The sequence below is a fragment of the Podarcis muralis genome, chromosome 12 (assembly GCF_964188315.1).
Source record: "Podarcis muralis chromosome 12, rPodMur119.hap1.1, whole genome shotgun sequence".
NCBI lineage: Eukaryota > Metazoa > Chordata > Lepidosauria > Squamata > Lacertidae > Podarcis > Podarcis muralis.
In genome coordinates this window covers 37400600-37427593 of record NC_135666.1, presented here as the reverse complement: position 1 = coordinate 37427593, position 26994 = coordinate 37400600, and the positions used below count along the sequence as shown (strand labels likewise).

General features: G+C 46.8%; 2 protein-coding genes and 2 long non-coding RNA genes across 15 annotated transcripts in view; 2 read left to right on the top strand and 2 right to left on the bottom strand.

Moving 5' to 3' along the window:
* Window positions 1–14902, top strand: part of HOXA3 (homeobox A3) — a 52196-nt gene extending 37294 nt beyond the window's left edge. For 4 of the 8 annotated variants that reach the window (XM_077937041.1, XM_077937039.1, XM_077937038.1 and 1 more), the window contains 2 exons: window positions 9651–10266; window positions 13196–14902. In XM_077937041.1, the coding sequence (XP_077793167.1) occupies window positions 9768–10266; window positions 13196–13959 (1263 nt within the window). In that variant the 5' untranslated portion in view covers window positions 9651–9767 and the 3' untranslated portion in view covers window positions 13960–14902. Of the gene's footprint in view, window positions 1–32; window positions 164–639; window positions 1040–5984; window positions 6268–6757; window positions 8282–9650; window positions 10267–13195 lie in introns of those variants that run through there. The other 4 variants (XM_077937040.1, XM_077937036.1, XM_077937037.1 and 1 more) reach the window with 4 other exon arrangements.
* On the bottom strand, window positions 14868–17502 carry LOC114607391 (uncharacterized). Of its 2 annotated transcripts, XR_013394826.1 has the most exons (3): window positions 17336–17502; window positions 16568–16730; window positions 14868–15599 (listed from the first exon to the last, which is right to left on the bottom strand). It is a non-coding gene; the product is annotated as an uncharacterized LOC114607391 (long non-coding RNA). The 2 variants fall into 2 exon arrangements; XR_003709134.2 differs by lacking the exon at window positions 17336–17502 and having other exon boundaries at window positions 16568–17029.
* A 20-nt stretch (window positions 17503–17522) lies between these two features.
* HOXA2 (homeobox A2) lies at window positions 17523–22238 on the top strand. 4 transcript variants are annotated; one of them, XM_077937033.1, is made up of 4 exons: window positions 17523–17652; window positions 17927–18964; window positions 19867–20295; window positions 21096–22238. In XM_077937033.1, exons 3-4 carry the CDS (start codon window positions 19920–19922, stop codon window positions 21863–21865), a joined length of 1146 nt encoding a protein of 381 aa, XP_077793159.1. In that variant the 5' UTR covers window positions 17523–17652; window positions 17927–18964; window positions 19867–19919; the 3' UTR covers window positions 21866–22238. The 4 variants fall into 4 exon arrangements, with proteins under 4 accessions (XP_077793159.1, XP_077793160.1, XP_077793158.1 ...); XM_077937034.1 differs by lacking the exon at window positions 17523–17652 and having other exon boundaries at window positions 17873–18376; window positions 18667–18964; XM_077937032.1 differs by lacking the exons at window positions 17523–17652; window positions 17927–18964 and having other exon boundaries at window positions 19026–20295.
* Window positions 22239–22367: 129 nt separating this feature from the next.
* LOC144329325 (uncharacterized) lies at window positions 22368–26978 on the bottom strand. Its single transcript, XR_013394825.1, has 2 exons — window positions 26742–26978; window positions 22368–23442 (listed from the first exon to the last, which is right to left on the bottom strand). It is a non-coding gene; the product is annotated as an uncharacterized LOC144329325 (long non-coding RNA).
* Window positions 26979–26994: the final 16 nt, after the last annotated feature.

The following is a 26994-nucleotide window of genomic DNA, read 5'->3' as shown; positions in this document are numbered from 1 at the left end:
TAAGCGCAGGTTGAAAGAGAAGGTCCCAACAGAGTTTGCAAAATGTAGATCCACCACAAAGCCAGCAGACGCCTTCCTCCTCCTCGTCGTCGTCCACCTAGGGTGTTAACAAGTATAGAAGCCCACCATCTCTATACCAGAGGATCCTTGGGCCTTTTGTCAGGTAATTACGGGTCTTTGGGGTTCCTACAAGGGCTCTGCTGTAACGTGGGTGTTCAGCAAGCTCCATTCAATAGAAGGACAGAGGAGCCCGTGGGATGGCGGATACCCCCCCCCCCTTTAATACTGAAGGGCTTTTCCTTATGGAAATAGTGGCAGAAGTTCATCTCGGATGGAGCCCGCTGCCCTTTTCCCTCTAAGGGTCAGCGGAGAGTTTCTCCTTCAGAACGAGGCCAGTTGGTTAGCCTCAAAAAGTTATGGGTAATCACATGAGAGAGAGAGGGGGGGGGAATTGTTGATTCTTCCTATCTTCCGTCTGAAACGTATATAGAAAAATATTCGTGGGAGGAGTGGGATAAAAAATAAAAGATAATCTGTGCCCCCCCCCCCTTCTTGGCTAAAGCGTAAGGAGGGGTGAGAGAAGAAACAGAAAAGAAAGGAGGAGAAACACACACACACACACACACACACACACACACACACACACGACAAACAGACGAGGCTTGCGCTTCCAACCCTTGTTCCTTCAGTGATTCCCTATTTCAAATAAAAGGATTTAAGTTGACGTATGACCACGTGAGCACATAATACAGCGCATTATTGTGGCATTTGGAGTGGAGACCCGGACTGGCTTCGCCCGTGATTACGTTTTTTCCGTTTCTGTTCAGAGCAAGAACTGCTTTCTATTATCCACCATCAGCGCCGCCGCCGCCGCCGCCGCCTCCCCCCCCCAAAAAAAACTACCAACCCACCCGCTCACCCTCGGAGAGAGAGCTTCCACTTGGGCTACGGCGCTCGGTCCTTATGGAAAGGTTATCGCCGGACTCTTAGGACGCGATGCTTCGTTTTAAAAAAAAGAGAGGATGGATTTTATTTTAAGGTATTTCCGCCGATTGTTCCTTTACCGTGGGTGACTTATGGCTGGGCGAGGCAAAGGTCAGGAGAAAAAGCTTAAGGGTGTATATGGACACCAGGCAAGCCTCGTTTCCCCCTTTGTTTCCCTGGGCTTGTGGAAGGGGGGCGAGAGAGAGAGCTTTGCAACAAACAGATCAGAGAATATTTGCCCCCCCCCCTAGGTTTTGGATTTCTGCGTGTTCTTGTGGCTGGGCTTTGTTGTGGCTTTTTGTTGTGGTCTGGATGCTTTAGTGGCCGTTGTTATTTAAATCGCCCAACAGAAGGAGGAGAGGACAGAGTCAAGGCTTTAGCTTGTCCTGTTTATTATATACCTCTGATGCTGATTTAAGTGTGTTTTGGGAAGCGTCACGCGACCGTGATCCGAGCCATCTTTCTTTCTTTCTTTCTTTCTTTCTTTCTTTCTTTCTTTCTTTCTTTCTTTCTTTCTTTCTTTCTTTCTTTCTCTCTCTCTCTCTCTCTCTCTCTCTCTCTCTCTCTCTCTCTCTCTCTCTCTCATTCTGGACCTTCAAATCGATGAGTATGCAATTCTGCTACCATTTTATTTATGCCGCTTACTGGTATTTTGTTGACTGGTGGCCCACTGAACGCGCGACTGGTGGGATCTTCACCATTCCAGGAGAAAGAAACCAGGCGGTTTTCCTGCTCTCCCTGCTCAATTTGCAAGCTGTTTCCCTGTCTTCTCTCTCTGTGAGAATGGAATAAAAGCATCCATCCATACCCCATAATCATCAATGGGAATATTGGAGCGGGGAGGGGGGGGGGAGCTGTGGTTGAATTGAGCAAGGATCTGGAAAGGAAAAGAGGGCGCTTGAACCTATTTTTCTCTCCAAAAGCTTTACATTCGCAGTTAGATTTCCTTTACCTCTCACCAAGTCTTAACCAGCTATTCATTCAGTTTTATGGAGGGAGATGCACCGAAAATAAGGGGGAGGGGAATGAAAGCACTGCTTGTGTTATACAAGGGGACAAATGTTATATAAAATTACATCCACCACTGAGTCCCAGCATTGCTAAAGGTCAGAGTGCTGACTTTTGATTTATGTTACCAGTGGGCTAGGGGCAGAGCGCTCGCCTACACGCTGCTGCGCCTCCTCCCTCTCCCTTCTTAATGCCCCGTTGCAATTATTCAATTCAGGGTTAGATTTTAGAATTGGGGGGTTAAGGAGCAAAAGCTTCTTCTTCTTCTGTTATAAATAAAACTCCCTTATCTAAAAGATGGTGGTTGTTTAATTCTAGAATGTGTCTTGCGGATATTGTGTATTTCCCCCCCTTCCCTGATCTGTTCACCGAGCAGATCCTAAATTAATAAATGAAAAGCAAGCGGATCCAAATTGTCCAGGCATCTCTTTACACGTATGCACTTCTATACACTCTTTCAGATAGATATGAAAGAGGTGGGGAAACTTTATTTTTTCTTTGTGGGGTGGGGGGGGGGAGGGGAATTAGATTTCAAATAGGCCGAAACCTCTTTGGGAAAACATATAAATGAAATGTAAGTTTTAATTGTGGCTCAATTACTTTGTCACGGTTTCTTATGATTTATGACCTAGTTCTGGTGCATTTTTGACCCAGTTAAAAGAGTCATAAATAATAGGAGTGCTGAACCTGATATGAAAAAGGGCTTTCGTGCACAAGTGTTGGAAAGTAAGTAAATAATTATAATAATAATAACAATAATAAAGATTCCGGTAAAAATCCTCAGTGTGTATATATATATCAGTATATATATATATATATATGCTGAGTAAATACAAAACGAAGTGTCAATAGCGGTTATGTGGGGTTTGATAAGATAAACAGTGATAAGAGACCAAAGAGGCTTCTTCTGTCTAATGTTGGAAGCGATACACTTCTGGGATTGAGATACTAAACACCCTTACCGGGAAGCAAATGCCATAAAAAGCCAATGGTACTTACTTCCAAGTAACCAAGCTGAGGTTCGGCGTATTAAGCGTCTCAGATTTGCATTTTATCAAGATTCTGTACCAAACAAGCCTCTCTCCCTGCAATTAAATCAGTTGAGTAGTTCTTCTCGGTGCGTTCTTGAAGTATAGTTATTCCGGAGTTCTGAATAATTTTCTCTTCCCAGGAAATATATATATATATTTATATTTTCTTTCACAATGCATTCCGAAATCTTTGGGCTATTTGCCGAAATGATCGACGAAACTCCCCTGGATTTTCTGCCCAGAGAAGAGAAAACGTTCGTTTACAAACTTCAGCTCCTGGTTCAAAATGTAGTGTAGTATCTGTTTGTTGGTTTGTTTGTTTTTCCGGTGAGCAGCATACCCCCAGGTTGCAGAAAGGATTTTCAGGGGAGGGAGGGGCACCCTGAGATATTCATTTATTCCCCAGTATAATCCAGTTAACTGGAAACATATTTATGCCGCTTGACTCCCAATGGCATAAATCCAAACATCGTGGCTTCTTAGAAGGGGGAGTATTAGGCAAGTGCAGCTATATAAAGTAAAATTAAGATTTATTTATTTTTAAATGATCAGGTTGGATAGAGAAAAGATACAAAGCCTACAACAGAATTCGGGGTGGGGGGTAATTTCACTTATTAAATTAAATATCCTATTTAATTTAAATATTCAGGGCTTAGAAATCCACCCCCGCTTCCAACCACAGATCCTTTATCTGATTTACCTCTAAGGTGAAATATGTTATCTCTGCATCAGAACATTGCTCGCCACAAAATTATCCTAAAGTAATTCCGAAGTGTGACACAGCGCTCCCACCTCGCCATCGCTGCTGGGAATCCCAAGACTGCCTTTGTGGCAAGTGGGGTGCGCGCGCGGTGGATACCCGGACCGTCTTCTGTAATTTGTTCCGGAGAAGGGTTCTCTCTCTGCCACCCGCCTTGCTCCCCACGCAAATCCTCCCCCAGTTTCTTAGCCGGCATCTTGCTCTCCTTTTTTTGGTGGCTTAAAACAAAAAAGGAAAAGTGGTAGCATCAGCAGTTTTCAGAAGAAAAGTACGAGGTTGATTATTGACCAAAAGAGGCGTTTTCTCTTCCAGCGCAACTTTCAAGGGGTTGTTTGTAGCAAAAAACTGCCTACCAGTGAATTTTTGGGGGGGGCCCTCCTACGCCGCTCAGCTTTCCCCTTTCAAGTTGGGAGCCGCCGCGATCTGCTACGAGGAGCAAGTGTTTTCTGTTGTGAAGCTCTGTTTACAGCTTGGGCGCACGGAGTCATAAATCTTGCCTAGCCATAAATGACAAAAACCATTGGTATGCGTAAGAGGCCACCCTGGCCTTAGAGTCCTTGTGTGTGCATGTGTTTAAATATCCTCTTTCTCCCCCTCCTTTTGCTTTGTTTCTGCTTTAAGGTGACATTGCGGTTTAAAGGGAGCCCTTTGTATTTCTCGCACCTTGGGTTTTATCGAAGGCATGTCAGATTCACACCTAGGCTTTATCCGAGTGCACCGCGGAAGGTCTGAAGCGCCGAGCGGCTCCTTTGTGTTGCCTTAGAAGAGCCTTGACGCTCTCCGTAGGTCCAGCTTGGTTTTGTTTTTTTGTTTTGTTTTTGGAACCCAGAAGCATTCTGCCGGCTAAACCTCGCGACATTTGGTTTGGTGGTTGGAATGGAATAAAGAAATGGTTAGGAGAAGGGAGACTAGGACAAAGACTAAGAGGGGGGCGGCGGAAGAGACCTGAAGTTCACAGAACCAAACATCCACGCCCATCAGCATGCAACCACAACATTACATATGTCTGTGTGCGTATTTTTATAAATACACACGGAGAGGTGTGTCTTTATGGATGAAAAGACTTTCATGCTAGCCTCTCTGAACGCATTTACAGAGGTCCTCCAGGCACACCTAGGCTTCAGAAAGTCTAGGAGCCCCTCCGAATTATTTAGAACCCGAGTCCCATTTGTTTCTGCCGCGGAAGGATGCGCAGCTTCCCCATTCGATCCTAACGATGTTTGCTCGCCAGCAAACCCCGTCGATTTCAATTCGATCGGCTTTCACCTAAGCACCCTTTAGGAGTAGGTTTGCCTGTCTCAGTTCCATTGATCTGAACAGAGACAAACATGCCAGCAATTCGGTTCTAACTGGGAACGGAGTCTTTATGGGAGTGACAGCCCATTTGCGCGGGATTCAGTGGCAAAAAAGAAATCGCCCCTCGGCTTGTTTGCGTACCACGGTCGCGTGGGTATCCCGCATCCAGTTGCGCGCGTTAATGTAAGCCTAGGGGAAGGGCATGTGTGTGTGTAGATGCGTCCTTACATGGGCATCTGGCTGCGGTTGCCTATCTCGGGTGAGCGCGCCCGTTCATCATCCCGAAATGTCATTACTTTAATCGTTCCTTTGAAACGCTGTCTAGATTGGCCTGGGTGGTAGACAGACCAGAGGGCTCCTGGTTTATTACAATGGGGAGCATCCGAGCCTTGCAGGAGTTCCAGGTTTCGACCCCTTCTGCACGTCCAAAAGAGTCCATATCTACCATAAGCACCTTCATATAACGTGGAAATACGCGCGCGCGCGCACACACATATATATCAACAATCCGGTCTAGGGAGGGTGACCCCTTTGTGAGCATCCTTTGTCTTCATTTGCATAATTTCCCTGGCCTTCAGTGCCGCCCCGGCGCTTCCCTCCCTCCCTTATTCTTCGCCCTCCCTCCCTTCCCGCTCCCCACCCCCCACTCTGCTCGCCTGCCTGCCCCGGACTTCCCGAGGCAGCTGCCTTACCCCCCCCTTCAAACAAACGCCCCCTTGGGCGCACAAAGATTTCAGAAGAAACATCTCTGCTGCTTTTTTTCCCCCTGTAGAAAATCTGGTCAAGGTGGGAGAAGCCGGGCTCCCGTAGCCTGGGGAGGCTCTCGATCGCGACCAGGCCCCGAGGAGCGTGGGGAGGTGGAGGTAGGGGCTGGAGCGAAGTAAAGGCTCGCGCGGGGCGAGGAGGGGCGGGTGGCTCTCCGTCAGAGGCGAGCTGGAGAAAGATCCCCTTGCGCGCGTGCCCTCTTCCTGATCAAGGCAGGGCTGCTCCCATCTGTACTCGTGGGCTCATCCTGGTGGAGATGAGTTGAGCTGGGACCCATCCCGGAGAAGCTGAGGGGACTTGCTTGGGGAGGGGGACCAGTGGATTGAGGAGAAGAGTCGTGCTCCCAGGGCTGGCGGGGAGCGACTGTCGCCGAGCCTCCAAAGAGCAAAATGCGGGCTTCCGCCTCAGTCGTCAGAAGTTAAGGTAAGCAGGCCACAAATACGCTGCTATCAGTGGTGAATGGCGGAGTTTATGTCCTGGTGATTTATGACCAGAGACTTAAATCTCGGTTCAAGAAGAGTTCACAGGCTGGAGCTTCCTTCCAGGCAGTGACGGATAGACCCTGGTGCTTCGAGTTCAGGCCACTTGCCCACCCCCTCCCCTCCACTTTCCCTTTATCTGGCAGGAAATCTTGGGGCGAAGGGAAGGTGGGTGAGAGGGGGTGCCCGCCTGGATTGAGTAGGGTGAAGGGAAAAGACGGGAGCGCGAGAAAGAAACAGCTCGAGATTGGTCGCCGCAGCTCGCTCCACGAGCCAGTTGAGGAGGATTGAAACTTTTAGGCCAGTTCAGTCTCCCTGTTTTCCAACCAGGACCGTATCGGCTCATGTCCAGGCAACCCGCCTTTTTCTGAGCTGCGGATCGAGGCGTGGAAGGGAGGAGGGGTTTTTTGTTGTTGTTGTTGTTTTTTAAAAAAACTGAGTGTGGGGTGGGAGAAGCAATAGGGAGACTTCCCTAACCAAGCAAAAGTTTCCACCAAAGCTTCCTAGTGTTTCTAAGGAGCTAGGAATGTCCTAATTGATGAGGATATTTTATTTGCAAGGGCCGGTCTAGTCTTCTTGCTAACCCCTTGGGACACTTTTGGATCCTGAGATAGTACAATCCTGCGCACATTTCTTCCTGGGAAGGGAGTCCAACCGAATAAAGTGGGACTTACTTCCCGGTTAAATAGACATTGGGTCGCCCTATAGGGCAGCTAGAGTAAACTCCATGCAACTCCATGGAACTTACTTTGGAGTAAGCTTATGTAAGACTGGGCTGCGTATGAGCCCATGATAAGCAATCAAGTTTTTATGAAGTCTGCTGGCCAAGTCACTGGGTTGCGTGACAAACTTCTGCGCGGCCTAATTTTGCTTGTAACCTGTTCCTCCTCGCCAGTTTCCTTTTGTCTATCATCTGTGCATCAGCAGCAGCAATAGGCAAATGATATGAAGGGTGCATTTTACTTTGAATTGATAATACAGTATAAGATGTGATCCAGAGTCATGCCCTTTCGTGGAAGTTTTGCCCATGATTTCAACCGGAGTTGTTTATTAGCACCGCTCCTTTCATTGTTTGAGAATACTTAGGTTTACCTTTGCTCGGAGTGGGCTGCTGACATTAAGGATGAGAATTGCCTTATTCCTCTCACTTCACACTCTCTTCGGCACCGTCCTCCACCTGAGCTGGTTCTCGCCTCTCTGCCAAAGCTTACAAGATCAAAACTTAAATGCCTGGGACAGCGTGGAAATATTATGAATTTGATCAAACGGGAACCACGATCATAACAGACCCCACCACCTAATTTGTGGTTCACAGAAGATAACAGGCCTCTGCAAAGGAAGCCCGGAAATTAGCAGAATGATTAGAAGACAGATAGCAACAGTAGGATCTACAATCAAGGCTTTTTGTTTTTGTTTGTTAGGTATTTTAGGTTTAAGTCGATTCACTCTCAAACTGGAGGAAATCAGTTTATGGCTGGATTGTGTTCCGGGGCTACAGTTTCTAAACTGCAGCCGAAGAAAGTTAATTGCCTACATTTTTAGCTCTTAACCGCCGGGTTAAGAAAGGACTTGATTACTGTTTAAATAATAATAAGACTCAAAAGGCAGCTGCCATCTGTAAGGGGTTTATTAAATTAGTTTGTCTCTACAATGTGCCTTGTTTTCTAAGGAAACGAGTGTGGACTGAAATGCTAACACATGTAATGAATTTGAGTGGGTGCCTAGGGTGCTGTGTAATGCTTTCTTCAAGAATATAAGCCTTGGCACAAGACCATCTTGGCGGAGAAGAGGGAACCGAGGGTGTTTTGTAAGAAGATGGGGATAGGGAAACTATGAAAGTGCGGATAGATGGGTTTTGATATCGGGGTTTGGCCGGCCTGTAAAAAAAAAGTTCTTAGATGGCAGATAAAATTCCTGGGAATGGAAGCCCAACTCCAACCTCGGTTGTACTCACGCAGGTAAACATTGTGGAGTGAACAGAAAAAGATTCGCCTGGGTTGTAGGAGCCTTCTGCGGTTTTGTGTGTCCATTCTCCTTTTCCCAGCCAAATGACCCTCATACATCAAATTACATAGCAGTTCCAAAGACAGAGCCTATTATCGTTAAGTTGGTAGGAAAGTTCAATCCGTGGTCATGGAGATGAACGCTGGTTTTTCAGGTTCCTGGTGTGTGTCTTTCCCCCAATCCATCATGTTTGAGCAGGTAGAATTTGGGTATATTACATGAAGGGGTTTGGGGGAGGGGGAAGTGAAGATACTGAATGATAATATTTTAAAAGTTCATATGTGCCTAATATACCCCCGAAATAGTTATTAGCTCTTCCCGCGGAACGCAATGGACAGAAATAATATACAGTATAGGCCCGAGGGTGCGAAGGAAACTTCCCACAAAAGCAGGTCTAGCTGAAAGGCCGCCTCGGATTATTATGTTTGGTTACATGTTGAGGCTGTTTGATCCTGGAGGCCAGATTTGTGTCTCTGTCTAAAGGCGCAGCAGTTAAAGCTAATTTATGCGCAGGAAGTTGGCTGGTTATTAAACTGCGAAGGAGAAGGGTTTCCCTCGTCGCTGTGCTGTTTCATCACACGAGGGCCATTATGGGTTGCATTTGTCAAACGTTTCCTAGCAAACAGTTCATGTGTTCGAATCCCTCGAGTGCCAGAACGTTGAGTAGCCCTTCACGGGGAATGCGATACAGTTATTTATGGGTCTTCTAGCTTTCCCTTTTCTTTTTCCCTTAAAAAAAAAATTGCAATTCAAAATGATGTTTGCTTAATAATAAAAAAGGAGGGGGGAGCAAAAAAAAAATAGTCTAAAGAGGAAAGAGCTACGGATTTGCTCATTATTTTGGGGGTGGGGCGGGGAGAAAATATCACTTTCCCACGGTGACCACAAGTTTACTCTGGTCGTTCTTATCTAGAGACTCTCCCTTTAAATAACTTACGAAGTCCCTTTCCTGAGAATTGATAAATTGGGTCTTAGAGTAAGAGGGTGTGTGTGTGTGTGTGTGTGTGTGTGTGTGTGTGTGTAGATTTTCATGTCTCTCTCTCTCTCTCTCTCTCTCTCTCTCTCTCACACACACACACACACACACAAATATAGATATGAAAATCCTAGAAAACTACACTCTCCCGGAGCAGTAAAGCACACAGTACCGGCTGCCTAGTAAATCCCAGCCACTATCGAAATTCTCTTCGCCCTCCAGGCCAAGTCATGCTGCTAAATATTGCTGACCACTTTTTCTGTTATGGCTTTCATGTCACTTAGCTATTGAAAGTAAGATGGATTTGTACTATTTCTTCACTCTCCTGTGCTTTCCCTACACCCTAGGTCTACCAGGACGGGCCATTGGAGGAAAAACGTCACGTGACAGAGGGGTGCCAATGTTATTCTTTAAGGGTGTCAAGACCCTGTCAGTTTGTGAAATAAATATTGGGAAACAACGAAATGCAAAAAGCGACCTACTACGACAGCTCTGCGATCTATGGCGGCTATCCTTACCAAGGAGCAAATGGTTTCGCTTACAATGCTAGTCAGCAGCAATATCCTCCTCCGCCTCCTTCTTCCTCGCTGGTGGAAACGGAGTACCATCGACCGGCCTGCTCTTTACAGTCCCCCGGAGGCGGCGGCGGCGGCGGCAGCACCACCGTGTCCCACCACAAGGCCAACGAAATCAATGAGAGTTGTATGAGGACCATCACCAGCCAGTCTCTCCAGCCCCCGGTCCTTTCAGAGCAGCCTCAGCAGCAGCCTCCAGCCCCCCAGCAAGCACCACCACCCCCACCCCCCTCTGTGTCACCACCTCAGAATGCCACCACTAATTCCGCCCCGCCTAGCGCCACCAAGAGCTCCATCTTGAACTCGCCCACCATGTCCAAGCAAATATTCCCCTGGATGAAAGAGTCTCGACAAAACACCAAGCAGAAAAACAGCGGCTCCAGTTCAGGTATGGCAAAAGGAGGAGGGCTAGTAGAGATTAACCGAGCGGATGTACTTACAGCCAAGCCGTTAAGCAGAAGTTATTCAGATCCTTGACTTCTAGGTGTTTCATTAGTCTTGCAGGAATGGTTTAGATTCCCCACTCCCCAGCTATTTCACTTGGAAATTGGAAACACACACAATGGCTTGAGATCAGAAAAATGGCCTTATCTATAGCTACACACAGAGATATATCTATATCTATATCTATATCTATATCTATATCTATATCTATATCTATATCTATATCTATATCTATATCTATATCTATATCTATATCTATATATATAAGCTATATCTATAATCTATATCTATTACACATACACACAGCAAAAGATAGATATGCAAATGCATACATACATACAGCTACATGTGCACATATTTAGGTAGGTAGGTGTGTGTGTGTATGTGTGTGTGCGCGCGTGCGTGCGTGCACACACACACACACATCCAAAGAGGCTGATCTCCAGAAAGAGGAAGACGCCTGAAGTTTGGTTGCTTTGCATGACCTCTGTTAAACTCTTGCAAAAGAATGTGAAGTTGCTTAGCTTCCAAGCTCTTCTCTTTGCAGACTTTGAGATGACTGTAACAGGCACCTCTGAGTCCTCAACATTCCATAGACAACCCGCCCCCTCCTTCTTTCTGCTTCTATTAAATCATGTCCAGATACAAAGGTCCAAGGCCTATCTTCAACCAGTGGCAAGACCTTTGTGCTTCTCTCTCTCTCTCTCTCTCTCTCTCTCTCTCTCTCTCTCTCTCTGTTTCTTTTCTTTTTTGGCACAGTGCTACAGTCACAAGACAGTGACCTATCCCTGCTGAAGTGTAATGAGAATAAAATAGCTCATCATTATCTGCAGTCAAGATCAATGCTTTGTTTGATATTCATAACCTCTTTTGATTTTAGCGCACAGACTGGCAACCTTACAAGCGCGGTAAACAAAGCTTAGGTTTCTTTAGCACTTTGCAGGCAGGTCCATAAATGCATTATGGGTGGATTATAGTGTTTATCAACAGTGCTATTACATAAGTAAACCCAAATCGATGAGAAAAGTATTATCGTCAGTCTCCCCAGGCATTTGGCTCCTGTTTACCACTTACTTCCTCCATTTATCTTGTGCTGTGAAAATAGATTCCAAAATTTTTGCAAATGTTTTCTTCGATGCTTTTCTAATACTGTTGCAGTGGTGTATCAACACTGACAAGCCTGATTATTTGATATGTACTGTGGTTTAAACTGTCTATTTATCTACATGCATATGATATCATCTAGGACCCTGGCTCTGATCCATAAACCCCGGGCAGTCAAAGTACTAAGGGTGGCAGCCTAATTCTAAACATGTCAACCTGGAAGTAAACTCTGCTCCGTTTAATAGGCCTTGCTTATTAGTAAATATGCAGAGGGCCGCAGACATATCTCACTAGGTGCAACTGTTGGAAGGACAGTCCCACAGAACTGAATGTAATGTAGGCTTGATACTAAACTTGGAAGCAAGTTCCTGGAATTCTGTAAGGCTTCTAAATAGGCTTAGGAACTCTGCTTAACAGTGTATTCCTATACCTATCTACCCAGAAGGAATCCCACTGAGTTCAGTGGGGACTTTTCCCGGGTTAGAAGGTATAGGATTCAAGCCAAAATCTCATGGAGTTTGATGTGACTTCAGAAATATTTCACTTATTTGGATTGTGCACTCAGCGAAAGCTGAATACGTTTTGGAAAATGTCCAAGTGTCCCCACTCCCACCCCACCATGGTGGCAAAAAAAGCCAGCACAATGAATTGAACAATTAACCATTTTGGTGCCCTTTAATGGTACCCTAAAATCACTGCCTACAGCAGGCCTCTTTGTCCTTCCCAGTCACAGAGCTGGCCCTGTGTTCCTATCCATTCCATTCACTTGAGTGTGTCCAAGCTGGCTTTAAGCCAAGTAATTCTTCACTGGTGTGTGGAGCTGGCAGCCAAGCTGGTTTTATATTTGGGGAAGGAAGTGGATGGAGTATGGATGTTTGTCTTTGGCTTTTTGTATTCTGATTCTCGGCATATTGACATAGATACCTATCTTGTTATACTTAATGGAATATACCTTTTGAAGTTCTCTGGACCTCTCTGAATGTCAGCCGCATTATCCTGACCCCACCAAAGTCAATGGGACTTTTGCGGTTGATTCTAAAAGAGTCAAGTTTTCTCTTCTCTAAAGTTCCATATGAAAGAAATAATTCAACCTACCACTTCAATTGGACTTTCATTCAATTACTTGGGAGTAATCCAATTCATATAGCAAACAACTTTTGTTTTAGTGGTTTGGGAGCTGACAACATGTAACCCCAAAATCCATACCTTTATTTGCCGTGGTGTTTATCTTTCCCATGAAAGCATGGTTTCTGGTCAGATGCATTTCTAGTGGTTTTCATAGACCGCATCTCTGATCCTACAGAGATACAGGCAATTTGCATATATTGGTGCAGTAAATGACTGTCACTTGAGCATATCTTTGGTCACAACAGACAACCTCATGTGTGAAAGAGCCAATGCTACCACTAGGCATGGGGTAGGCAACCTAAGGCCCGTGGGCTGGATGCGGCCCAATTGCCTTCTCAATCTGGCCTGTGGACGGTTGGGGAATCAGTGTGTTTTTACATGAGTAGAAGGTGTCCTTTTATTTAAAATGCATCTCTGGGTTATTTGTGGGGCATAGGAATTCGTTCATTTCCCCCCCAAAACATAGTCTGGCCCACCACATGGTCTGAGAGATGGTGGACCGGCCCACGGCTGAAAAAGGTTGCTGACCCCTGCACTAGGCCCTGCAATGTACTAGCCCAGGCAAGGCTGATTGATGATTACTGGTTGTTGTGTGTTCAGGTGCCCCGATGCTCACTTTGTTCTTTGTATGATTTGCATAGGTGAGAGTTGTGCTGGTGATAAAAGCCCCCCAGGGCAAGCTTCCTCTAAAAGAGCCCGCACGGCTTACACAAGTGCCCAGCTGGTAGAACTGGAAAAGGAGTTTCACTTCAATAGATACCTTTGCAGGCCAAGAAGGGTAGAGATGGCTAACTTGCTCAACCTCACAGAAAGGCAGATCAAAATATGGTTCCAAAACCGCAGGATGAAATACAAAAAGGATCAGAAGGGCAAAGGCATGATGACCTCTTCGGGAGGACAGTCCCCCAGCAGAAGTCCTGTCCCTCCGGCTGCTGGAGGATACCTGAACTCTATGCATTCCCTAGTAAACAGTGTTCCATATGAACCCCAGTCACCGCCATCCTTCAGCAAGCCTCATCAGAACGCCTATGGCATCCCTACGTCATATCCGGCTCCTCTCAATAACTGCCCGCCTCCACAAAAGAGATATACCGGAACTGCAGCAGTGACTCCTGAATATGACCCTCATCCTCTTCAAGGGAATGGCTATGGCAATCCACATATACAGGGAAGCCCCGTCTATGTTGGGGGCAATTATGTGGACACCATGGCAAATTCTGGGCCTTCCATCTTTGGTCTGACTCACCTCCCTCATCCTTCCTCTGCCAACATGGACTACAGTGGGACAATGGGCAACAATCATCACCATGGACCGTGTGACCCACACCCAACATATACAGACCTTACTTCTCACCATCCTTCTCAGGGAAGAATTCAGGAAGCGCCCAAACTGACCCATCTGTAATATACCATCAGTTACTTAGTGGATCATAAAAGTCCCCCAGCCTTTTTTTAAAAAAAGAAAAAGGGAAAAAGAAGGAAAAGAAAAGAAAAATACTTTAAATTCCTCCCCCTGCCCTTTCTGTTTTGCTTCTGTTTTCTTTTCTTTTGGTAAAAAAAAAAGCATTTTCTAGTTTATGTGACGTAGCAATATCTGTTGCTTGAATTGCTCCCTAGTTTCAATAGTGGATATTTATCTCCTTGAACTCTTTGCCTCGTGTTCTCCCTTTGAGAGTATACATAGGCTTTCTACTCTTAACTTCAACACTTTTATCAAAACAGGGTATATGAACAAATTTTCTATACAGATGGTTCTTAAATGTGAATTTGTTCGTACAGAATCGATCCCAACCGGGGAAGCATTTTTATTTTAATTGCACTTCTTTTAAATAGCGAGAAAGAAATAAAAAGGCGCTTGAACAGGGGCTCCCTGAGCGAACTTATTAATACGTGTACGTCTTTCAACGTGTGTATGCTGGTGAACTTTCAGATTTATTTATATTTTTTTGCAAACTTTGAATAATCTAAGTGTTTAAATTTTTTTATTTATCCCCATCTGTTCATATTTATATATATAAATATATTAAAAAAAATAAAACTTCTGTACCCTGAATATTCAGGAGATATTTACCTGGCTGTATGTTAAATGACATACATAGGAAATATCATTTGGAAGGGGGGAACTTAAACTCCTTTATTTAAAAAGAAGAAGGAAAAAAAATGCAATAAAATCTGGAAAATAAACAGCAGGCCACCACAGGAACAGAAGCGGGTGCCTGTTAACATCGAACTAAAGGGAAATGTGTAAACCTGAACGAGAATAACACAAAGCTAGATTTTGTTTTGAAAGTTATACATTCCTTGCTGCTCACATTCTGGAAAAAAAATAAAGTTTTTATTCTGAATAATACAGACTTAAGATATGATCATTTGATTTTAGAAAGGAAAAAAGCGAGAGAGAAAGAGAACAAGGACTGACGCCCTTGGAGCTTTTAAATACATAAATCTCCAATATCCAACCTTCAGGTCTCCTCTGTTTCTCTGAGCTTTCAAAGCTTAGAAGGTTTACACATTTTTGTCTCCACTCCCCACTCCCCAAAAAACAACAACAGTGGGGAGAACTGGAGCATTGAAAATATCCAAGATGGAAAAAGATCCGCCCTTTCCGACCATAGCTCGAGGACTGCAGTTCTCCAGACGTTTTTCATAAACGCAGCCCATAGGTAGCTGTGGCAGCTTGCTCGTTTTTTGTTGCATTCATTGTGGTCGAAGGGAAGCGGAGGAAGGGGTGGAGGTGGGGAAGAGAAACTGTGTCCCTCATGTCTGGAGCGATATGCTGTAAATCAAGCTCAGGTGGCTGCGTCGCCTCTGCAGAAGAGAATCTTCTCCTGAGGCCGCAGGATGAGCTGGGTCTCGCTTGCAGGCTGTTCTCCCTCTCGCCATATTGGGTCCACTCTCTGCTGGAGGAAGCCAGCCGTTCCTAATGGGAGAAAAGGCTCTCCTCGCCTCCGCACTGGGGACCTTTGAGCCGATCGGCAGCTCGCTACTCCCACACTTATAAGCTCCTCTCGGGAACCAAAACGGACAATTCAGCGACTGTTTCTGCTGAGTGATGGGGGAAATATTTTTTAAAAAAGGAAAAGGAAGGGGTGGGGATTTGGAGGGAAGAAAGAGAGGCGAAATTAAATAAACTTAAGGCTAAAAAAAACCAAGACTCATGTAGTTAGACTCATGTTTGATATGGCACGAATTCAAAAGCACATTTGTTTACAGGCAAAATACAATTCATCACCCTAATAATGAAGGGACAGATTCAGCAATAATAAATCAGGCCTGTTTGCCAAGCGATCTGGCCCATCCCCGGGGTTGAAAGAGAGAGTTTGTTCCTTATGGTCTTCTCCACGAACTGATCTGCTCATCTGCGGTCTTAGAAATTGAAGGGCTTTAATAATCTTTGCACGACTTGTTAATCGAGCGTCCTTTCCCATCCTGCACCCCCACCCATGTCTTTTCTAGATTGGGTGGGCGAGGTGAGGCAATCGAATGTAAATCTTCTATTGGGGGAGGGGGAGGGGAAATAAAATAAATGAAATCATTTCTTTCCGAAATACCTTTTGATATATCCATAGCAAATTGGTCTCGAAGACCCTCATGCATGGATCTGCGCTAATAAACGAGTTATAATAAATCCAAACAGTAAACAGATAATTTAAAGCTGTGGGGCTTATTTGTTGTAGCAATTGGGTTTAGGATTCTAAAAACACCAGTATACACAATAGTGCATTTAGAGGGGAACGATTCCACACTCAGCATCTGTTATTTCAATCTGAAAGAGATTGTCGCCATGTTGGTCACCTTGGTAGAAATATTATTCATCTCTTCTCTTTTTCACAGTCTTAAGAAGGTTCCTGATTTCTTGTCCCAATAACATTGCTACCCCCAATATAAAAATAAATAAATAAACACAAGGCGTAGCTAACTACAATGCAAAGAAACGTAACTCTGTATTATTATTTTGCCATCCATACAAACCTTATTATAGCTTGAGTTAGGCAAGTCCCATATATACTTACAGCGACGCGCTCCAGACTGCAGAAAGGCTGCACCCAGCCTTTTAAAACTCATTAATCTGATTTTAAAGAGTCTTATAATGGGAAAAAAAATCCCCAAATTGGAGCTCCGGAATGCAGCATTTGGAGGAAGATGAAGCGAAAATGGATCGTGGTGGATATTCTCCTGTTCAAAATTAATTTGAGAGATGATGCCTTATATCAGTGGCAAATAGCTAGCTGACTGTTTGGGTATTGAAAACCAACCTTTTAAGACAATTTTCTGGGAAGGGGAAGTCAAAAAGCATATATTTTCTCCTCGTGAATTTATTATTATTTTTTACAGGAAAGGGGTCGCCTAAATTTTCTTCCTGCGCTCCCTCGACTGTATCACATACTGTTCGGATTTCATTTAGAGAAACATAAATTTGGGTTTTGGTTTTGCAGAGGGTTTTGAGTGGAGGGCATGGTTTGTTTGTTTTTTTGTTTTTTTTTGTGGGCAGCCTCTTTGTTCCAGGTGTTTTTTCTATTAGGCTGCCCACCCCAAAATGCTGGCCCTAACCCTCCCACGCCGATTTGACTCACAAAGCCTTCCTGGACCCAACTGCCCCAGCCTTCTCCCACGTTCGCCTTTCCTCCTAGCGGGTCCTCGAACAAACCCTCCCACCCATTTCACTTCTAGCACCTATATTCTATAAGGGGGGGGGGAGTAAAGATTTAAAAAACAAACAAACCAAACCCCAGGATCGGAGCTGTCTTTCAGGGTAATGCGAAAAAGAGCAAGATCCCCACCCTTAATACAGGAAAATAAAATCCATTTAGGGAGCAGAAACAGCCTCGCCGTCCTCTTTTTCCTTGTTTACTCGCGTTTCTTGCTCTCTCTCTCTTTCCCCCCTTCTTTTCTCAGCCACATTTGATCTGGGAAAGAGCAAGAAGCTTCAAATGTGTTCTTAAAGGCCAGAAGCTGTCAAAGCGTTTGGCCCGGGAAGATTGATCGCGCGCAGGCTTCAGCGGATCTTTGTTTGGAGTAAAAGCAAGAAAATTAAAAAGAGAGAGAGAGAGAGAGAGGAAAGAAACCCAGCCTACATCTTCCAACAGCATGTATATTTGTAAGGCACCCTTTTCCATCCTCCCTCCCTCCCCTCCCTCCTTCCTTCCTTTCCTGTCAAAGATGCATTAAATAGCAACCCCAATCTACATTTTTTAAAAAAATGTGAACAAATTATTGCAATATCTCGGCCCCTCCCCCACCCCTTCCTCAGCCCCTGATACATATTGTGGGAGTTTATTTGCTTGAAATCAAAAAGGGGTTTTGTTTCTTTTTTTTTCTTCTTAAAAAAAATCACCTTTAAAAACATTCTCTCTCTCTCTCTTTTTGCTTAGCTTCACTCCACCTGAAGATGTAATGGTCAGTTTATTGTTTTAAGCGCTTCCAAGCTCTGCTCAGGATTCTGCTCTGAAATGTAACAAGGACTCGAGGTAGCGGATGGAGCACTTTCGGGCTTCACTGGAATGTATAAATATAGAAAGAGAAGCTCTTCCATCCCACCCCTCTCGCCTTGCAGAAAGCCCTCTTCCAAAAAAAAAAAAAGGAGGATGCGCGGCCTTTTTCCTGGTTTGCTTTGAAGAAGAGGAAACCTTCGCCTCGTTCCCACCGTGTCCTTCTGGGTCTTCTTCTCTCCTCCAGCGCTGTCCACCCCTCCCCTCATTTACCTTTTGTAAAATAATAATAATAATAGTAATTGAGGCGATTGAAGAGCTATCCTGTCCAAACCATCGGCATCGCGGAATGAATGAGCAAATCGAATAAACCGTGCGCTCCAAAACGAGATGGTGAGGGCAGAAACGGATAGTCAGTTCCACAGTCCTTAGAGCTCTTTGGTTTAATCTGCAGCCTTATTGCGGTTTTGTTTCGTTTTTTTTTTAATCCCTGACATTGACTTTTGACATATTTCACTGGAATCGAGAGGGGGGAAAATACTCGCCGGACCCCATTTTATTGGGGCTACGGAAAGAAAATGCGTCAGCTGATTCCAGTGTCGTTTGTGTGAATGCTCTGGATGTTGTTTTGTGACACCCTCCCCGCTTTTATTTCCTCTTTTGATCGGAACCTGTGTTTGCAGTCCCAGGGTCGAATGGAAATCTGTATCTCCTCTGAACCGTCCGCTTCTGTCAAGACAACTGCGGGGAGAAAGTAGCGACCCACCAGCCTGCGTGCTCTTACTCTTCCCCTAGGAGCGAAGCTGCTGGAGAAATTCCTTCGACACAATGGATGGAGGCAGGGACCGGCGGCCAATTGTTCTCCATACTGTACCCTCAGCTGAAACAGGGAGAGAATTGCGGGGGGGAAAGATGCCAGGCCGTGATCGAGGGGGAGGAAACCCCAACCTTGCCGTCCTTAAATTTTTTCTTAAGGAAGTGGTTAGTCCTTAGCACGGAGTTGGGTCCGGGTTTTGTTGGAGATGGGGGGGGGAGGGGGAAAAACAAACCCAAATCAAATATAAGCAAAGACTCCCTTCCTTGGCATCCCCTGGCCGCGTGGAACTTTTTGTGCTGCGGTGGAGATGTTGGGGGCCCGCGGTGTCACAACTTTGGAGATTAATGGATGACTTCGTTAATGACTCAGGGCGTCCGATGGAGGTGCGCCCGTGATTTGTGAGGTGCAAGGCGCTTGCTTGACAGTCCCAAACAATGAGAAGGGGGAGTGTGCGGAGGGGAGGCAAGCGGGGCAAGGGAGCCTCCCCGGCCAAGCTAAGCATCAGAGGCAGCAGCAACAGCAGCAGCAGCTCAGACAACCCACCCAGGCAAACACACACACACACACACACACACACACACACACACCCTCTCTCTCTCTCTCTCTCCCCCTCAGATATCATTTCAGATTAAGAGGCAAAAGGGGGAGAGCGAGCGAGAGAGCGCGCGGCGGAGATACCCTTTCCCCCCTTTTAAAAAGTATAAATAATGCCTTGCTGGCCCCCAATGAGGCGTTCCTTCCCGACTTTTTTGGATCAATCAAACAGACAGTGGCTTCTTTTGATTAAAGCCCAAATTGTCATTGGGCAGAGGCAATCATGTGACAGCCAATTCGGTCCAATTTCAACCTTGTCTCCATGAATTCAATAGTTTAATAGTAGCACGGTCCCCATACGGCTGTAATCAGTGAATTAGAAAAAAAACACCCCACCAGCGATCTTCTATGATATTTTTTTTCCCTTTTCTCTCTCTCTCCCTCTTCCTTTCTCTCTCTCCCTCTCTCTCGGTTTTTTTTCCTCCCTCCCCCCCCCCTTTTCCTGGGCCTTGCTCCCCCCTCCCCCTCCCAGAAGCGCTAAATAAGAGGGAACTTTTTCTCCAAGGGGGCTGCGAGTTGAAGGCCATGAATTTCGAATTTGAGCGAGAGATTGGTTTTATCAATAGTCAGCCATCGCTCGCTGAGTGCCTGACATCTTTTCCCCCTGTCGGTGATACATTTCAAAGTTCATCAATCAAGAACTCGACGCTTTCACACTCGACACTGATTCCTCCTCCTTTTGAGCAGACCATCCCCAGCCTGAACCCAGGCAGCCACCCTCGCCACAGCAGCAGCAGCCGCCCCAAGCACAGCCCCAATGCCAGCAGCGGCAGCCCAGTGCCAGCCGGCGCCCTCCAGCCTCCGGAATACCCCTGGATGAAGGAGAAAAAAGCCTCCAAGAAAACTGTCCTGCCGCCTCCTTCGGCCTCCGCCACTGGACCAGCCTGCCTGAGCCACAAAGGTCAGTTCAAAGACTTTGCTGCGCCTTCAGCCTTCCTGGGACTCAGAGATCTCTCTCTCTCTGTCTCCATATAATCTCCTTTTCTCCTCTCCCACTCCCTCTCGCTTGGATGGGTGCCTCCCTAACTTACGGCACTCCAATCCGGGTTCGCTGGAGGTCTGGTGGGGGATCCACAGGCAGATTCCTCAGAAACCAACCCCGCCGACACCCCCAAATCCCCCCACCCCAAACAAAGTTTCTTCTTTTTTCCCTCCCCTAACTTGTTTAGCGTGGGATGATTTATTTGAGTTGGAGGTGACCCTCCTCTTGTCTCGCTGTCCTAGAGTTGGGATATTTGACAGTAATGAAGAGTGATAGATTGCTCTTGCTCAGCTAAGCAGCTGATGCATTAATTATAAATTGTTGTATGGCTAATATCAAAGTTTGCTCGGGTATGGGCAGGTTGGGGAGATGGAGGCAAATCAAGTTCCTGGAGCTAAGCGAGGAGGGTGGGGGGAGAAGGCAAAGTGGGTCCAAGAGACCGGGCTCACAGGAGTGCAAACACAATGGATTTACTGCATTCATGGGCGGCCATTTTGTTGCAGTTGAAATTTTAATGCTTTAAGAGAGAAAGAGAGAGCCCCCCCCCCCCCGCTCCAACTAGCTCATTTCCCCCCACCAGGCTTGGATGTTCAAAATCCTAAAATAATACATTATCCCTTCTCTCTCTCTCTCTCTCTCTCTCTCTCTCTCTCTCTCTCTCTCTCTCTCTCTCCCTTTCATATCTCTCATTCTAATGGTGTTTGTTGTCTCCTTCTAAGCAGAATCTCTGGAGATTTCCGAAAATGGGACCGGGGGCTCCAGGAGGCTGAGGACTGCTTACACCAACACGCAGCTCTTGGAGCTGGAGAAGGAATTCCACTTCAACAAGTACCTCTGCAGACCGAGGCGGGTGGAGATCGCCGCTCTCCTGGACCTGACCGAGAGGCAAGTCAAGGTGTGGTTTCAGAACAGGAGGATGAAGCACAAGAGGCAGACCCAGTGCAAGGAGAACCAGAACAGCGAAGGGAAATTCAAAGGCTTGGAGGATCCCGAGAAAGCAGAAGACGACGAGGAGGAGGAGGAAGAGGAGGAGGAGGAGGAGAAATCCCTCTTCGAGCAAGCCCTCAACAATGTCTCAGGCGCGCTTTCGGAAAGGGAAGGCTACACTTTTCAGCAGAATGCACTAGCGCAACAGCAGGCTGTCACTGTCCACAATGGAGAGTCCCAAAGTTTCCCAGTTTCGCCTTTAACGAGCAATGAGAAAAATCTGAAACATTTTCAGCATCAGTCACCCACTGTTCCCAACTGCCTGTCAACAATGGCCCAGAACTGTGCAGCTGGCCTGAACAATGACAGTCCTGAGGCCCTGGAGGTGCCTTCTTTACAGGACTTCAGCGTTTTCTCCGCAGATTCCTGCCTACAGCTCTCCGACGCCGTCTCCCCCAGTCTGCCAGGGTCCCTCGACAGCCCTGTAGATATTTCAGCTGACAGCTTTGACTTTTTTACAGATACACTCACCACAATTGACTTGCAGCATCTGAATTACTGAGAAATGACAGACCAACTTTTCCGAAAAGGGTTATTTCCCCCCTCTCCTTTTCCTTTTTTTGGGGGAGCGGGAGGGGGAGGGGATGACTTGATTTAATTTCTTTCCCTTTTCCTGGTCAGTATTTTCCTGATTATTTTTATTTTTCCTTCTCGGTGTGTTGGAGAGCTTATTTTGCCGTTTGCCTATGACATTTTTAGTTGTGTCCGGTTTTAAACCTAGTCCCATTCTAGGTCCTTCTATGAAAAGCAATATATAAGGCCTGTAAGAAAGTGATCATATCAAAATTGTATCTTCACTTTCTTTTTATTTTTGTATTACATTAGGATGCGTTGTCATAAGTATTTTTGGTAGAATAAATTCTTGTTTGCTACAAGCATTTTTCTTATCTCTTTATCTCTCTCTTTCTCTTTCTCTCTGCTTCATACAAGGAAGTTAATCTCCGCCCCTCCCCTAGTCCTGAAATAAAATTAAAAGAAACAACACAATTTGGTCACAACCTTCGTCCTTTTTCGTTAGAAATATATTTATTAGGGGGGAAGCCAGCGGTAAATGATGGATTTCCAAAGTTCTCAATATTCAAATAGGGGGGAGAAGAAAAAAAAGAAACCTAAAATAACTCCAAAACTTACATAAAAATATATCCCCCCCTCCCTTGAATGCACATAAGACATTAGAAGCACACGTTAAAATGTTTCTGTGCTATCGCAAACGTTTTATTATAGTATAGGTTTAATATATCGTAACATTATATAAAAATTCTCTTCTACGTTTTAACTGATATTGTATTATAGGCAGAATATATCATATTATTGCAAGGGGAAACAAAAAGCACGACAGCAAGCCTTGCTGCATAAATGGCCAGAAATCGACAGAAGTGTATACTGGTTTCTACTATTGAACGCTCTTTTTAACTATTTCTTTTGCGACCCGTGCCTTGGAAAGGGGGGAGGGATGGTGGTGTGGGGAACCAGAGCTGAGAAAGGAAGGCATTTGATGGATTTCCCAGCTGTCCGAAGGCCCCGAGAAAAGAAACCTAAAAGAGAGGAAATCAGAGGAGAGAATTAAAACACAAGCACACGCGGTTAGGATGTATGCAATGCATATGAAAAATCGCTTTCAAATCCTGTGGCTTTCGCTAGGTCTACGGAACAAAAGCTGTTGGAGGGCATCGAGTCCTACCGGAACTGGACTAACAAGTGTAGAGTCATGAGGTCCGTTTAAAAGTGCTACCAGGCGGGGATAGCTGTGTATATTCTCTAATCCGATTTCAATTCGGATTGTTAGCAAAATCCAGTGTGCCTCTTTTCTTCTTCTTTTTTGCCCCACTGCCTATCAGTAGGTGTTAGCATACATCTTCGTGTGTATGTAGATATGCCAATGTAGATATTTATAGCCCGCTCCTTAAGAACTTCCCCAGATCTTTGCAGGCGCGGGTTTCCGGGTTGCTCTCCTCTGCGCGCGTTTGTTGTGGTCGCCGTTGGCTTCCCTGTTTTGCAAACCCCCTCTAAGTGGGGTGGCGCTGAGCTGCGTGGAAAGACTGGATGCAATTCTTCCTAAAGTCATAAATCAAGCGCTTTCTGTGAATGAGAATGTCATCAAAGAGATCAATTGCAGGAACACATGCACAAATAAAAATCCTCTTACGTATTTGCTCGGGCTGGGGATCCCCGTCTGAAACCATTAAACTAGGAGGCGGTTAGTCATAATTCATTTTTATTGCTCTGTTAAAACAACAGCTTGGCTAAGCTTCAGGTGCGGCAGGGAATCCCGGGCGCTCCCCCGCTCTTTTTCTCTCCCCGCCCCCCCTTTTTGCTAAGGGTTTGCCTGGTTTGTGACACAGAAAATTCCATTTCGGGCGTGCATTTCGGAACGTTTTCCTTTTATACAGAGAAGGCAGCGCTCAGGTTTGTTGTGTGTGTGTGTGGGGGGGAGCCTCCGGTTCAAAGACAAAAGAAGCCTTCCATACAAATCGACTCCCCCCACAGCAGATTCTCTTCCCCACCCCCGCATATCAGAAGTAGGCCAAGCCCTGCAGATATCCTCTTTCAAAACGAACAAGAGAGAAATTCGAAAGATTATTTTTCGAACGCAAAAACAGAATGCGCCCTGGCCGCAGGGACGAAGGCCAGAGATGGGTTTGGTGACGTTCAGAACCACCAGAGGAACCGATTCAACAAAGGCGGATGTAGGGGGACGGTGGGGTGGGGTGGGGGGAAACGGGTGGGGGGGCAGGGCCTGCTTTGGAAAGGCCTTCGTCGAGCTTAGGGGGCTTTTCTGTGGGCCTGCTTGCGTTTTCCAGAAGGCAGACATGGAATGGGAAATGTGGTTGCTTCGCCACACTGGGAAAGGCGTCCCCCCCTCCCCCGATCTCCCCGGCCGCCGCCACCACCCCGCCCTCCATGTGTCTCCTTCTGCATTCTGGCAAAACAGAGGAATTGTGTTGGCTTCAGAATGCAAAAGCGTTGGGCCACAGAGACAATATAACAAAAGGGGAAAGAGTTCTTCTGAACAATGGCGGAGAAATGGGGGAGAAAGTGTGGAAGGGAGCAACGTAGCAGCAGGCACGGGAGGGAGGTTTCTGCTCAGAGAAAGGCGGCCAGGAAGGAGAAAGAGAGGGAGAGGCTAGGGGCCCAAATAAAATCACCAACTTTTCATAGGGAACAAGGCTTCCTTTAGATCAGGATTTATACCCTGTTTTCAAAGCCGGCATGCACCAACATAGTTTCACATCTAAAGCTGTTAGGGAAATATTAAATCCCTACATGCACGTTCTTTTGTTTTACAAAACGCCTCCTTGTGAATCCACTCCTCGGGCCACGAGTTGGCCGCTCATTTCGATGCGATCTACTCCCAGACCGTCGTGCCTGGGCAATACGTGACTGTGCGTGCAATGAGTAGAATGGAAATCAATCGGGCTATGCGTAAAGGGAACCCTGTATCTGTCCTTCCTTCCTTCCTTCCAGTAAATTGAAGAATATATAAATATTACTCTTAAACACACACACACACACACGCAGAGAGAGAGAGAGAGAGAAATCCGAGGTGTGACTACAGGGCCAAAAGGAAATGTTTTTAAAGTGCCACTCAGAGCGAGTTTAGCTCTACCAAAGGAAAGCCAGGAAGTACGCATGAGACTTTCAAAGTCTCACAGCCAGATTTGGGGCATGTTTGTCTTAGTAAACAATGCACGCTTATCAATATTTTGAGTGGGCCTCGTTTTTGAGAGAGGGAGAAGGAAGAAAGGGGAAGCCGGAGAACAGCCTAATCCAGATCAGCAGCATTTTAGGAATGAAAATAGTGTTATAGTTTCAGAGGGACTAGGGTGGTACGGAATCATACATTGTGTGTGTGTGTGTGTGTGTGTGTGTGTGTGTGTGTAAATAACATAGAAGCAGCAGCCATTAACACACTAATACTAAATTATTGGGCTGATTTCGACATTTGCAAGAAGTGCACATAGTTATTTCCGGACTCCGGCAGGCAAAGTCTGCCATCTTTCTAGTCAGGCCTGTTTTCCTTCCTGCATTGCAGGGGGTTGGACTAGATGACCCTTGGGGTCCCTTCCAACTCTACCATTCTACGATTTTATGCTGAATTCTGTGCTGTTGAGTCCTCCCTGCTCACCTCTCCTTTTTGTGCAGATGAAGCCCCCGTGGGACGCACCACCTCCCCACATCCAACCCAGCGGTTTTCCTCCAGGTTTAAGCTGACCCTGCCTTTCCTTTGGGCAGGTCTAGCCCCACTGAAAGCCAGGCGTCTCTCCTGGCCCCACGGACTTGAGCGGAACCAGGGATTTACATCTCCAAGAAGAAAGCACTTGCGGTCCTCGGGAGGGAATCGAGAGAGGCCTCTCCCAACGCCCGGCCATTTGTTTCCCTCGGAGCCCTCTCTCCCTCCTCGGAAGGAGGGCGGCAGCCTAGTGATCAAGCGCCTGGAGGAGCGCTGTCGACCCCCTCGCCCCTTCCTCCAGACAGTCTCCTCCCCCTAACCGTTGGCCATGCCATCCAGAGGGCTGCTGTTTTAAAGACTCGCATCTTTCTAGACCTCATGGTTTCAACCCGTGGACACTCCTTGCGGGTGGGGGGAGGGAGGCAAAGGTTATATGTGAGAAGCGCGGTGGGGGAGCAAAAGTGGATGGGAGGTGAGAGAGAGGAGAGGCCTGACAGTTTGCACAGGCGCTCTGGCGGCTCAGCTGCCGGAGAGAACCTGAGAAAGCTTCCCTGGCAACCTTTGTAAGCGCTTCCTTCCTCTAACCGCGCCCAGCAGCGTCGGATCGTCCGAAAAAAAGAGCAACCCAGTACCCAGTCGCCAGGCAGGCACACTACCGCCTCCGTTTCAGCCCAGGCTGCCGGCTCCAACTGCCCCCCCCCCTGACTCCCCGTCTCCAGGAGCCAACGGCGCCATTCCCGTGCGTTAAAGCCAACCACGCTGCCCGCAGCAGCAGCAACAATGGCGTTGCCTTGCAGAGAGCCTCATTTCCATGCAAATAACCGCGAGAGAGAGGCTGGACCAAGCGCATTTTAACTCTTGCCGGTTCGCGCGCGCACGCCGGGGTCTGTCTGAGGACGCTTCGGCAACTGGCAGAGCTCAGCCGCCGGCCTCCTACCTCTCTCCATGCCCCCAAACCTCCCCCAGCCCCCTTGATCTCTCTCTCTCTCTCTCTCTCTCTCTTTCTCTCCCCACCTCTCTCTCTCACACAGCAACCCCAGACTGCTGGAGGCTGCCCAAGGCAGACCATAATGATCCAAGCGATCTAACTGTAGCCGAAAAGGTTCAGCCTAGCTGTGCTCTCTCGACTACACCCCTGGAGAAAGCAGCAGCAGCAGCAGGAGCAGCTACCCAACTGGGGACGCCCTGCGCGGGTCCCTTTGCTTACCTGCCAAGCCCAGGCTGTCCCTTCGTAAATCCATGCAAGAGCAGCCCCCTCCGGCGGCGGCTCCGTGCTTGCTGCTGCCGCTGCTGCTGCTTCAGGCTGAGCGCCTGGGCGCGCACTGCCTCTCCGGCCCGGCTCTCAAACCCCAACGCGCTGACTGGGGACGGGGGAGGAGATGGGGGGTGTGGAGAGAGAGAAGGAAAGAGGGAGAGAGGGAGGGAGAGAGGGAGGTGGTGGTGGCTGCGCGTCACCTTGA